At 42.2% G+C, this 13,296-nt stretch overlaps 1 protein-coding gene across 1 annotated transcript; it reads left to right on the plus strand.

Annotated features, from left to right (window-relative positions):
* The first annotated feature begins 1,378 nt into the window (after window positions 1–1,378).
* On the plus strand, window positions 1,379–2,840 carry C14H11orf91 (chromosome 14 C11orf91 homolog). The gene is made up of 2 exons (XM_074918604.1): window positions 1,379–1,733; window positions 2,761–2,840. The coding sequence occupies exons 1-2, from the start codon at window positions 1,379–1,381 to the stop codon at window positions 2,838–2,840; spliced, it is 435 nt and encodes a 144-aa protein (XP_074774705.1).
* The last annotated feature ends 10,456 nt before the right edge of the window (window positions 2,841–13,296 follow it).

Consider the following 13,296-nt stretch of genomic DNA (forward strand, 5'->3'; position numbering starts at 1 on the left):
GAACTGGAAGAAAAATAATCTTAGTACCAGATCTGTCATCTGATCAGCGCTTATTTCAAATATGTGTGTTCCATTCACAAAATATGCAGCCTGTACTGGTATTATACTGGTACTGGAATTTTAATAACAACAAGCGCAGTGCATATAGCGCAATCGGTTTTGACTCTGTACCAGAGCACACTCCCTAAACATTGCACATGAAAATTAAATACTGAATGACTCCTGCCGCTATCTCTCTGTTCCTACCACTTTTCAGGGCACTGTCCCTCTTGTGACAGCTAACGTCCGTAGGTCTGCCAAATCTCAAAACATTCACATCAGTATCGGCTCACAGCGCAGAAGCACTACACCTCAGTACACAAAAGTCAGCTTCTAGAAAAAGGTAGTAGCAAACTTATTTTATTCAAGGGAAAGTTTTAAAAACAGAATTTACTCCAGAGTACACAGCAGTCCCTTAGGGGCTGTTTATTGTTGAAGTCTGCTCAAGCCTGCATTAGTACCGCAGTGGGCTTTCTGCCTCATTTTAAGTGAATTTACTGATTGTAACTAACCCCCACAGCCATCAGTCCTTTACCAACAGCACCGGTCCAGCTCCTCTCTTGTTAGGGTTGTCCAGAACACCGCAAATAAGTTTAAATCCATTCCAGAAGTCCTCCTGCTGGAAGCCTGGGAGGGTCTGAGTCTCAGCCTGAGAGGCTAAGGCTAAAAGAAATAGCAACCAGATAGCCAGCGTTAGTGACAGGCCTCGTCCTCAAATCCAAACCAAATCATGGAAGATTTTCAGGGGGGCACACCCACCTCCCCAAAAACCCCCCACCCTGTAATGCTGAACATCAGGTATGCTGGGGCATTACCTCTCCGCGAGCAAGAACCCGCAGATGAAATTTTCAAGATCCTGAGGATGAAATCAGTGTCACTAATAAATCCTACGGATTATAAACTAAAAGCAGTACGAGGATAAAGTGCTCGAAGGTGGTTTTTAGGACAACGCCTTGCTCCCTTAACAGATGCTACTTCCAGATCCCGAGGCACCCCTGAAACACCACGTCCGCGGCCCAGACAGCCAAAGCCGCTGGGTGAAACACCTGCCCCGTCCCGGGAGAGCCGAGCAGCGCGGGCACAGGGCGCCCAACACCGCTCCCGTTACACCTCGGGCCATGCACAGCCGGGCCGCCGCCGGCGCCGCGGGGAGGCCGCCGGGCCCGGGCCCGCCCCGCGGGGGGAGCCGGCTGCGGGGCTGCAGCCGCGGCCCGAGGTCGGGGAGCGGGGCAGCGGCGGCGGGGCGGCCCCCCCGGCGCTCGCCGCCGGCGCGGGGAGCGGGCAGCGGGCCCGTCTCCCGCACAAGGCCGTTGGCGGGCGGGAGCTGGCGGGCGGCGCCATGGCGGAGCAGCACCCACCGCGGCCGCTCTACTTCCCCCAGTTCCACGACGGCGGCGAGCCCGTCCCGCAGCCGGCCGCCGGCCGCCCTTGGACTCTCTTCGGGGCGGCGGGCGAGCCGCGTCAGCCCCCGCCGGCCGCCGCCGAGACGCCGCGTTGGGCCGCGGGGCTGGCGCCCAGCCTCTACGAGCCGCTGCGCTTCTTCTGCCCGGCGGCGGGTGCGGAGGAGGGCGGGGGGGCGGCGCGGCGGCCCGGCGAGCAGCCGCAGCTGGAGGGCGACATCTGCGAGCTGGGCATCCGCCTCAAGGAGCTGGAGCTGCAGGCGCTCGTCGGCGACGGCTTCGACGCCCAGCAGTGTGCGTCCCGCCCGGGGCCCGGCCCCCCCGGCGGGGGCTCCTCCATCCCTCACCCCCCGGGCCGGCCGGCCTCGGGGTGCTCTTTGCGCGCAGCGCCGTAATCCCGCGCCGCGGAGCGCTGCTGCGGAGCGAGGGTCGGGGCCCTGCACCCCCGACTGCTCCGGCAGCGGGTGCCAGGGGGGGCGCGCAGGGAGCGGGGGGCAGAGCCGGTGGCAGGAGCCCCCTGCCCGGGCACCGGTCAGGAGCAACCGGCCGAGGGCACGGTTAACGGAGGCACAAGAATTGCGGCTGTGGACAAATGACCAAAACCCACAAAGTCATTAAGTGTTCGCAAAAAAAACCGATTTAGACACTGCTCCAAAGCGAGGGAGTTGGAATATGCAAAATACGTCCACTACTAATGAGATGCTAGGGTTGAAAATCAGCATGGGGGTAAAATAAAGGCCACTGATGACCACACAAGAGGCATTTTGGGAAAAAAAAAAAAAAAAAAAAAAAAAAAAAAGTAGCATGGCATTTTAATTTTAAAACCTGCTAGCCATACAGTAAATACAAGGAAATACAAGAAATAAAATAGTTCAGCAGACAAGGAAATACAAGAAATAAAATAGTTCAGCAGACAGTGGTTACTGAGAGTTCCAGTAGGGAGCAAGGCTCCAACTGTAAGAGATGCTCATTTCCTTCAAGGCCACAGCCAGGAAACTTTCAGGAGTGCAAAGGTTAGAAGAACGTAGAAAAAAAAAACAATGGCCAACAGATATACACATTCAAAGAAAGATCTCAAATTCTGAAAGGTAGTTTGCATACCTTTACTTTTTAGAACAGGAAATAAGTTTGGTTTTTTCCTTTGTTACATACCTTTTTCCATTTTAGTGTGTATTATTTTCACTACATGTGAGAAATTCTAGTCTTCGGGTATTTGCTAGACAAGAAATTCTAAGGAATATTACTAGTTTTCTTAACACATTTGATTTTTTTAAGTATTAGAAACAAAATTAATGACAAATTACATTTCTTTCCTGTTTAGATAAACTTCTGAAGTCACTGAAAGAAGAAAAGATACAAATGAAAGCAAGGCAGAAGCTGAAAAACCAGCCACCAACATGAGGATTATTTCAGCTGGACATTCTGTCACTCTATAATTTTAATGGATCATCAATATTATTTTTCTACTTCTTCCATGCTATTCTCCTGCCCAATTAAAAACCAGTATATTTTCTTGTTGACTTTTTTGGTGTATTATTTCTCTGGTACTAGTTACTGATAACACCACTATGTATTTTAACATTTTTTTTCTCCAATTACTGTAGGCAAACAGGATGGATATTTTCTTCAAAAAAATACTAAGAAATTCACACTGCTGACGTCAGGATTCATGGCAATCCACTGATGATGTTCAAGATACACGTATCAAGGAAACACAATAATTCCAATACAAAACCACAGAGAGTTTTGTTTTAATTTTAAATACGTTAACTAAGTGCAACATAGTAAATAGATACGGTCAAAAGTCCTATGCCTCCAAGCAAGTAGTAGAAAACTACTTTCACATTACCATAAAAATCTTTCTTGCAAACAATCACAGTGTATTACAGTGTTTAGTGTACCACAAAATTACAGAAGTTATGGCTTAAGTTAATTTTTAACAATAGTCACATAAATATTGACTTTCAACTAACATTTTACTGTTATTTGAGGACTAATGGTGCTTAGGCTAAAACCTGTGGCAGGTTTTGGAGTGACATCACCCTTATGTTTGGAAGGCATCTCCTTTCATGAGAAAAAAAATGGACAGAAGCAACTAACAGATTGAAGATCTGCAGAATATCTGCCATTAAAAAAGTGATGCCATATATAGCATCAAGAGTAACCTAAACAAGGTAGTCAACAGGCTCAGCCAACTGATAAAAACATAATTACTTTTCCCCGTTCTAATTCAAGAGCAGTAGGTGGCAGCATGAAATAATAAAGTTACCAACCCTGAAGCGATCATATTTTGGCAAGCAGTTTTTTTTTTTTAAAAAAAAAGAGTAATATTTCAATCTGCTTTTTTAAAACTGCATTCAAGTTGCTCGAGACTGTGAAGCATTTTAACACAATATGGTATCGTCATTTTATTTCCTATTACTGCTTATTACAGCATTCACTTCTGCTATCTGAATCTTTCCAGCCAGATTTTGATCTACGCTACACAGAGTTTAGAGTAAAAAAAATACCTAGTTTGTAACTCCCATTTGCCAAGCAGCAAACTATAATAATCACAATTCATCAAAGCAGCTAGGAGATCTTAAACAGAACCTTACCGTTCACTATCGCTGTTGTCAGTCAGGTGCCTCTGTCAATATGGCAATTCATGGTTTCTTTTGCTCATCAATGTGCTTTTAATGAAACAATTGAGCAGGGCCAGGGGGGCACGGTAAGGCCAGTTTTGTCCCGCGCTCCGGTGTGCCTCGGGCAGGGCGAAGCAAGGGAGCAGGCCCGCGCGGTGCGGGAAGCCCAGGCCTGGCGACCTGACCGCCTCTGACCCGGGCCCACGGAGGGTCCACCCAGGCCAGACGAAAACCTGGACGTCCCCTCGCAGGAACAACTGCAACACGGCCCAGGCCAGGCTGGGAGCCCGGCCCTGAGCTTAAACGGGGCTCCCAGGCCCGCGGGGCTGAGGGCAGGCGGTGGAGGGCCCGCGGCCCCGAGAGCCACCCCACACGGGTCGGGTGTGCGCCTGCCGTGAGCGTCCCCCTCCGCGCTCCAAATCCATCATTCACTCCAGTATAAACACGCTCCCTCTTCAGCTTGCTTAAATCCACTCTTCAGGCCCTCCTTGGCACCATTTAATTGCTGCTTAGCTCGTCAGAGCCTAATTAGTGACATGCGCTTCAGGGTAAACAGTTCTCTTTTCACTAGTTTTCACTAGTTGGCATCTTTTAAGTTATCTTTCTCCAGAGAGCACACCACAACTTCCAAAGTGGGCTTCTTAGAGGTATTTTTACACCTGGTTGGGAAATGCTAACATAACAACGGATGTGTTATCTCTCTTTCCCACCACGTCGTGGAGGCTGAAGCAGTAAATACACAAAAGGTAGATGTGGGTGCCTAAAGAACCAAATTATTACCAACATACCTTGGAAATCTGGGCCTCGGTGTTTTTACAGCTCCTTCTGCAGGATGAAAACCAAAAGCCTTTCAAAGACTTTTGAGGCTAAACCTATGAACAGATACTGAAATGGTTAATTACTGTGAAAATGGGAACTGTGTTAGTGCCTAAATATCAGAAGACGAATTCAGATAGGACAAAAAGGGCCGATATACTGGGCCCTTCAAAGACTTCATGCAGAAGTTAGAGCTTTTAAATCAAGTTAAGTAGCAGAGGAACTCTTCATTTTCCCAAATCTCCAGAACAATTTTTCCCCTAAACCCGTTTTTTTTTTTCAAGGTTATTGCAAGGGCCTACAAAGATTTCCATTACATATGATCACTGTTTCCTATTACTTTCCCTCGCCATTTACCGACTCTTTCACTTTGCATCCAGCTCTCATCAGCCATAATTCATTCAGGTTTTCTTGGCTTAAAGAGAGTTACTTTTCCCAGCACACAGTTTAAATCTCTTTCCACCTGTTGTTCAGTTTCTGTCATATGGCCTTTATGTTAAAACAACACTTCGTATTTAATTACTGGGCGATGCAAGGAATAACATCAGCTAATGAGTAATCTCAGTTAAAGTTGCCTGGGGACACACAACTACTGGAAAAAAAAAAAAAATCATTTGGTTTGTATGCCAAAGGAGGCACAACGGTTTCTCTTGGCCAGCATCAGCCACGGCACTCTGCTGTCAGGGTCAAAGTCCTTTCACTGAAGCATCTCAGCTTTCCAAGAAGATCATTAAAGGATGGGGGCTGCCTTCACTGGAAAGCCAGTTTGGCCTTCTGTGTGTGAAGTAGCACCTGAAAAAAGTAACTCAGAGACTGTAGGGGAAACATGAGACATACGATGGAATATTTCTGCCTGGGAAGAATCACTGCACTTTCAGGTGGAAATACTAACACATTCATGTCCATGAATTTGGTGAGAGTAATAAGCTTGTGTTAATAGCCTGGACAAACAACCAGTTAACCATAATGGTGCATATGTTGATTCTCGTTTGTCCGTGTACATTTTATTTATCTTTATTTTTCTTCTCTATTTCCACCTGAACTTATTACATCCAGTAATTTGCTCTCATCCCTGTAGGTTTATGGGTTCATCTCAAAACTGATTTATTTATTGTTTCCTTTAACTAAACATATAGTAAGCAACATTGAATGAGCATTCTTACTGCAGCTTTTTATTCACAGAGTATGTGTCATTAATTTTTTTTAATTGTTTCTGTTCTCTTAGACTGCTTAGGGAAGGCTAAACTTGACATTCTATGCTGGCACAGCTCAGATCTGTCTCATATAGCTGCCTTGTGACTCAACAAATCTATCCTTATTGCATTCAAGAAAGAAACATTAGGCTACGATTTTGATTCGTGGGCAGAGATCTCAAAACATCAGTAGGTTGCTCCCATTTCCAGTCCCTAACAAAGAAGGCTTCTCAAAAAGCAGTGTCACGTCTTCTGAGCCAAGCTTAGGGCTGAGCAGTGACAGCTGTCTGGCTGAAAGAGCTGTGTCTGTACCTACAGTGAGACTCATGTCCTCCCCAAGGAGCGCCCTCAGGTCTTTCCCTTCTGAAACCTGAAGCAGCCTTGGCTGCTTTATGATGGAAGAAACGAGATGCAAAGCCATTTGAAAACGAGACTGCATTTAAGCTTTAAAATATTTTATACCAAACAGTTGGGTCCATCAAATTTCAGACTGCTTTATTTTAGAGTTTGCTACATTAAAATTCTCCAAATAGATACTCAGTCTTATTACAATGGATCATTGGAATGTAAATTAATCTTCAAGTAAAGCTGCCTTAATTAGCTCAGGGACAGATTACAGAGGAAATCCAAAAGCACTAAAGTATCAGAAAATTATTTTTCTGTTTTCAGCAGTGAGTGCTGCATGATAGATTCACCCATGCTGAAAAATCAGGGCTAATATCTCAACATAAAGTAGGGAAATCAAGAGCAGCACTTCTTAACTTTAGGAAACTTGTCCTCTTGTTTGGGAGGCAGTGTTCCGTAGGATCACTGACATCTAGGTACTGAATCAAAGAGATGCTAATTGGGCAGCAGTCAATAAGTGGTGCAGCATTTGGCCTTTCTTATTAATTATTAATTAATTATAAATAAAAAAATATTAATTATTATTAATAACACTAGCTAGCTGTTTAATGTTACACACTGAAAATATACATCTGCGGAATAGGCTGAGACTTTGGCGTATCTTGAGAGAAGCCAGAACAACCCCTTGTGGCAATTTAAGCACTCACAGCCACAATTTATATATAAGTGTATCTTAAGTATGCCATCTGTCCAGAACCTTAGCAGTGATACATACACTAGGAAGTTCCTTTACCCTCTATTTTGGGAAGATCCTTTCCTGCCTCTTTTTTTCTCTGAAACTAAAAAGAGAGGGAGGAAGGGTTAGATGTGTTCCTTGTAGTAAATTTAACTTATAATTCCAAATCTCCTGCATGACAAATTACGCAAAAGCAGTACAATCAAAAGCACATACCTGCGTTTTCCTTTTTTCTTTTCGTTTCACTTCAGACTGGCAGCAGGAAACTTAGGCCTGAGTAAATACTGATTAAAAACCACAGTAACTGACTGAATAATAGGGGAAGGCATAGGGGACGTTAAGGTGAGAACGAAAACTCACAAAGGAAACGCAGGATCACAAGCTGTCTTCAGAACCCGTGGGCTTGCTGGTTACCGTCCTGCTCACCTCTGTAACGTAGGCAAATGCCTTTCTTCGGAGCAAACGCCACTGCTGAAATACATGGGTTTAACTTGTGGAGTTCTTGAATCTCCTTTCCTATCCTTTGCCAGGTTCTGCCTTGAGAACACAAGCAGTGGGACCCCTCTACAGCTCCAGGAGCCTGGCAAATCCAATAGAAAAAGCATGCTCATGTTTTAAAGCAGCTGATCTAAAGAAAAGGACACAGCAGGAACAACTAAGAAGTAGCAACGTAGATTTTAAGACATTTTATTTAATGTGCAAAATTGCCAAGAAAAAACATGTACAACTTCAACTAAGCTATAGCCACTAACATGAAAGAAACTATTCTATGTACTCACAAGCTTCGTTTCTATAATCACCCTATGGTTCAGAGTAAAAACACAGCCATTTGGTAATGACCCAGAACATTTTAAATGCCTCCTTTTCAATGATATGTAAAATTCTACCACTGGTGTGGTTTTATGTAATTGCAAAAGGAACCAGTTCTTGGAGATTTCCCTTCTGATTGCATAGTATAAAATTTTAATTATTTTCTTCCTCTTTCAGCTTAATCCCTAGACTTGGCTTTACAAATCACTCTCAATTTTGCAGCTCTGTCTTCAGACAACTAATTTTCCCATTTACAGCTGAAACACTTATAAATTTTGAGCAATTTTCACAGACACAGCCATTACAGTTTAGTTGAATCAAGCTGTGAACAACAAAGATAACATGGATATTTGTAATCATGCAGAGCTATTCCTTTCCATAATTCAAAACCGTAAGAAAAGTTCATTTCATCAGAAGGTGAGATCTGTTGTATGGGAAATAAGACAGTTTATTGATGTAACATCTCTGTGAGAAAGCATAGAAGGTGTTATCGGAAAGGTTTCCTAGAAGATACTGAAATAGCATCGGGAGGTGGTTTTTTTTTTTTTCCTTGTAAATTCACGTATACTTAAATGCTACCGGAGGAACGGGTAATTTATAGTCTTGAACAATTACCAAGCTCCATGAAATAATAAATAGTGCTTCGTACTAAAGTATCTGCTTGCATTCCAGGGTTTCAGTGTTTCTAACATAATTAGCTAGTTCAGCTTCTCACCAGGAGTGAGGAGAGGCAGTCCCTTCACCCCGCTTTATGGACAGAGACACTGAGGCATAGTCAGATTAAGCACCTTGCCCAGGCCCAATCCCAAATTCTGAAGAAGGGTCAACTGCCCCCCGTTTTCCTAATTTCCAGCTACCCATAACCAGAGAGCATCCTTCCTCTGTTTGCACAATTTTAAGATACTTGCGATGAGTAATTCACTGAGACAATACTGGATCACTCCCACAGTCCTTGAAGTAAGCAGGTGTTTTGCCAATAACTTCAGTGGAAGATGTTATCTGTATTCATGTTTTGCCTTCATACTAATATGACATCTGTATCACAAAGTAGAACATGGGCCAAAGCCATAAAGTGCCATAGCTAATTAAAAATTACATCACATATGTTGGTTGCTACTTCTATCACACCAGCAGTATATCAGCAAGCTAAAGAGTGCACCTCTGTGTACACCAACGTAAAAGTCAAAGTCAGAACGCACAGCAATGGCAAGAAAGACATTAAATGAAAATAAAAAGTCACAAAACATCGGAATATCTGCGCTGTACACGTCCTTTTTAACAAGACCCAAAGAACTGCCCAGAACAGACCCTTTGTTGGGTCTCAGCTGTTTCTGCTGGGTTGCTAAATCCTAAACCAAAACTCAAGCCTCAGTAAGACGGGTTCTATCTTATTTTCCAAAAATTTTGGGCTTCACTGTCATTTTTTTCTATCAGATGTGACCTCAAATACAGTTTGAAGAACCCAACGCCAACATTAAATGAAAAAAGCCTTCCCAGTCTGTCATAGAAATAAATATTAAAATTAATTTGGTGGAGGGTAACGTGGTTTTTTGTTGGTTTTATTTATTATTTTTTTTTACTGCTTGCAGTGCTGAAAGCAGTAGATAAAGGCAAGGATAAAGAATAAACCTCAAGTTTACTTACATTCACATCTCCCATGTTTATAACTCTGAAATAGAATACACTGTTAGTGTTGCTATTTTTGCACCGTTTTAACAAATGAAGAAATCAAAAGCTAACCAAATACATAAAATTGATTCCAAGCAGTTAACTTCAAGACTCTTTCACCAGCCATAGTAATCAATTCATAATTAATTAGTGTCCATCCACTGCTGAAATAAAAGGTTTACCATCTATTCTACTACAGTCACTTGCTTTTTAGATCCTGGTGAATCCCTGGCGTAGGCTGCTCTATTCTGCTGCATCACATCCCAAGGTATCTATTGGTTGAGTCTGCTGGTGATGCAGGACCTAAAAGCCCCGGATTCCTTGCAAAAAGCCAGAGTTAAGGACCCACAAATTTCTGATTTCATAGTTAAAAAAATCATATACACAGGCACTCTTTACAAGGTCCTACCGGAGACTGCAAAAGTCAGTGCTCCTTGCCGGGTACACGAGATTTTAACTGATGCCAGTGTGTTACAGTGTTTGGACACTGGTTTAAAAAGCACAGAAATGCACTGAGCTGCAGTGGAGAGGGACTTCGGAAGAAAAATTCATGTCCTCTTTAATTATTGTACTCAGTGGAATCAGCTTTCTGTATTATTTACAATCATTTGGACCTATTATTGCCTAGCATGTAAATGTGTATTTATAAAGTTATAAAATTATTTACAGAATGTAATATAGTTTCAAGCTACTCCTTGGGAATGACTCGAGCATGGAAATTCATGAAAAGTCAGGCACTTCTTAAAACAAGAATTAATTTTAACAAATGCAACAAAATCAAATTCCTGAAACACCTCTTCATGGTATTTGTAATTATTTTTTGAGACATCTGCTATACATTTGACCACCTAACCATTTAAAACCCATTTCTCATCTTTCATGAGCTTCGTAACAGTAAAACTCTGGCAACTAACTCTTCCTTACCGCTTCTGTACATCTTAAGGAACCTGAAATGGATGGGGACAAATGGATGGATTCCAGAACTAGTTTTCAAAAAATATTTTTGGACACACACACACACAAATATATATATGCATATGAGTATGATAAAATACGGTCTATGGTCTCAAGGTGATTTTAAAGACATGAAGTATAGATGATTTGGGGGCATGTCAACAGTTTTAAAAATCTGGACCTAAACCACCGTTCTGCCATACCACTTCTATGACTCTAGGGTTTATGTCTGTTGGTATTAAGGGCCACCTAAAAGGCAAATGTGTACATAAGGTCATCTACCCATCGCAGAGCCCCATCGAAATCCCTGTCTCATCTCCTACATCTTGTACACAGCCCAAGGAAGACTTTTCCCGAATAACAAGCATCACCAGATGTGCATGTTTGTGATGGCCTTTGCAATTTTTTGCTATGCATTGGGCATGGCAAAACATCTTTGATCGAGGATGTGCGATGCAGTTATTCTCAACAGAGGTTCTGCAATACTAACCAGGTTTGCCTTTATGACCTGACTATCTTGAAACTTCTTTAAAGAGTAAATCAGTGTGCAATTCAATTACTGACCTATATAACTCTCATTTCCACCAGTCGAGTTTTACGTTATTTATTTACAAGAGAAAGGCAAGAGTTTAAAAAAAAAAAAAAACCAAACAAGCAGCATTCTTAATGAGTACTCTTATCCTCATTTTGCATGCTTTAAAACGAAAAGGTTTAACTTGAAGTATTTTGATAGGAAAAAATTAAAAAATCTTATTCCGTCCTGGAGTTATGGCCAAAAAATTAACGCATGAAAAGAAAGTCTACCACAGAAAGTGGCAGGCTTGACATACTGATTCCCTATAGCACTGTTACAACAGTGCTCTGTCTAAATAACATTGTAGTGAACAAGCTTAAGCTAACTCACTTCTCTTTGAACACACACTGCTTTGTAAAAGTTGCTTAGCAGACGCGTAATGCATCTGGAGCAATCATGGAGAACTAGCTAGGTATTATTTACACCATAGACTTATTTTCAGAATTACATCTGGTTTATGCCGAACAGCTGTGTGCTTCTAACCTTTTACGGAGGGGTAGTAAGCAGAGAGAGGAGTGATCTGCTCCATCAGCCACAACAGCACACTGAGCAGAGAGGGGCTGTTGCCCTGCACGCGCTCTGACTAGCCAGCAGTTCTGATCTGAGCCGACCAATGCTTCCCTTTTCCACAAAGCCTTTAAAAAAAAAATTTAAAAAAAAGGCTAATGGTATTAACACACTAACATACTGTATGATCATGTCTTTTTTTTCCCCTCCTCCTAATGATGTAGTAAAATATATATAAAATGCCACACAACCCGAGGTTTTATTGCAAGAGATTACTTCAAGTAACTGGAAACCACTGGTGTTAATTATGCCATTCTCTCATGTGGAGCTGCACAGAGAATGCCCATGGCTTACACAAAGGAGTGGAAGCATAAATCGATACACTCTCTTGTGATAGGACTGAGCCTTAATTTATGCATATTGGTCACTGACAACGAAAGGAATGCACCTTACTGAGATCAGCTGCCAAAACCAACTATTTTCCAGCAGGCATGAGTTGACATGCAACAGAAGATCCATGGCTTCCAGACCGTTAAGGTAACTCCTGACCTGTTAATGTCCTTCAAGTTCTCTCACACTTGTTTTCTTCCTATCCCATTTCATGTCAATGAGGTACGAGAAGCTGCTGAGATTTGTTTACGTACGAGAAATGCAAGGTCAGGACCGGAACTGATTTACAGCATCCTTGGACACAGTACTCAGAGCTGCTCGGACGTGTACAGGATGAACAAGGTCAGCAAAACAAAGTGACTTCTGCTAGCTCAGAAAACGCTGCTTTCGAGCTTCCTCCGACTTTTAGAAGCTGGCAGTTAGCTCTTATATTTGCAGCGCAGGACAAAAAACCAGTACATTAAAATGTAATTAATTCTTCAACAATCAGACATCGTGAAACATAATGAAAACTGCTTTGTATGTATCATCCCTTAAACAAGGCAGTTCTGCCATTCCATCCACTCACGCTTTTTCTACCGGCTTTGCGTTTTTATCTTACATTTCTTACATGTCTCCCCTTGTCAAAGTTAGTCTGATAAGCGATCATTACTTACGGTAGCCTTCCCATTTCTAGATGTAGGATTTACATGCACTTCCATCAGGTTCTATCCATAATATTATTAGATATAAATATTATTCGTATTTCTAAGCTGAATGCTAGAGCTTCTCTCAAATCCAGATAATGTTTCTCTCCCCAAATGACTGTCAAATAGTGCCCTCTTATCCTCTTAACATTACCGTTCTACTGATGTTAATAAATATGACACATCGTATACCTACTGAAACTGGTCATTACACACATACCAAGAATTAATTTTACGTGCGTTTCATTTGCAGATGTTTCTAACGATGATTTACAAATCTGACAACAAACAGTGGTCAGAACATCAACATTTTTGTACACAGAAAACAGTATTTTCACCTAAACATGTAACAGAATTTTAAAGAAAACTGGGGCATTTAGTAGAAAAACCTTAACGACAAGGTTTTTATCAGTAAAAATTGCATTAATATATTCCAATGAGGTTATAACTTTAAACGGGCGTACTTTCTTCTTTGAAATCAGTATTGAAAAACTATTTTTTAATTGTAGCCATATAAAATGTTTATTATATTACAAATTATTTGTACACTGTAT

This window comes from Athene noctua, chromosome 14, assembly GCF_965140245.1.
Source record: "Athene noctua chromosome 14, bAthNoc1.hap1.1, whole genome shotgun sequence".
In the NCBI taxonomy this organism is placed as follows: domain Eukaryota; kingdom Metazoa; phylum Chordata; class Aves; order Strigiformes; family Strigidae; genus Athene; species Athene noctua.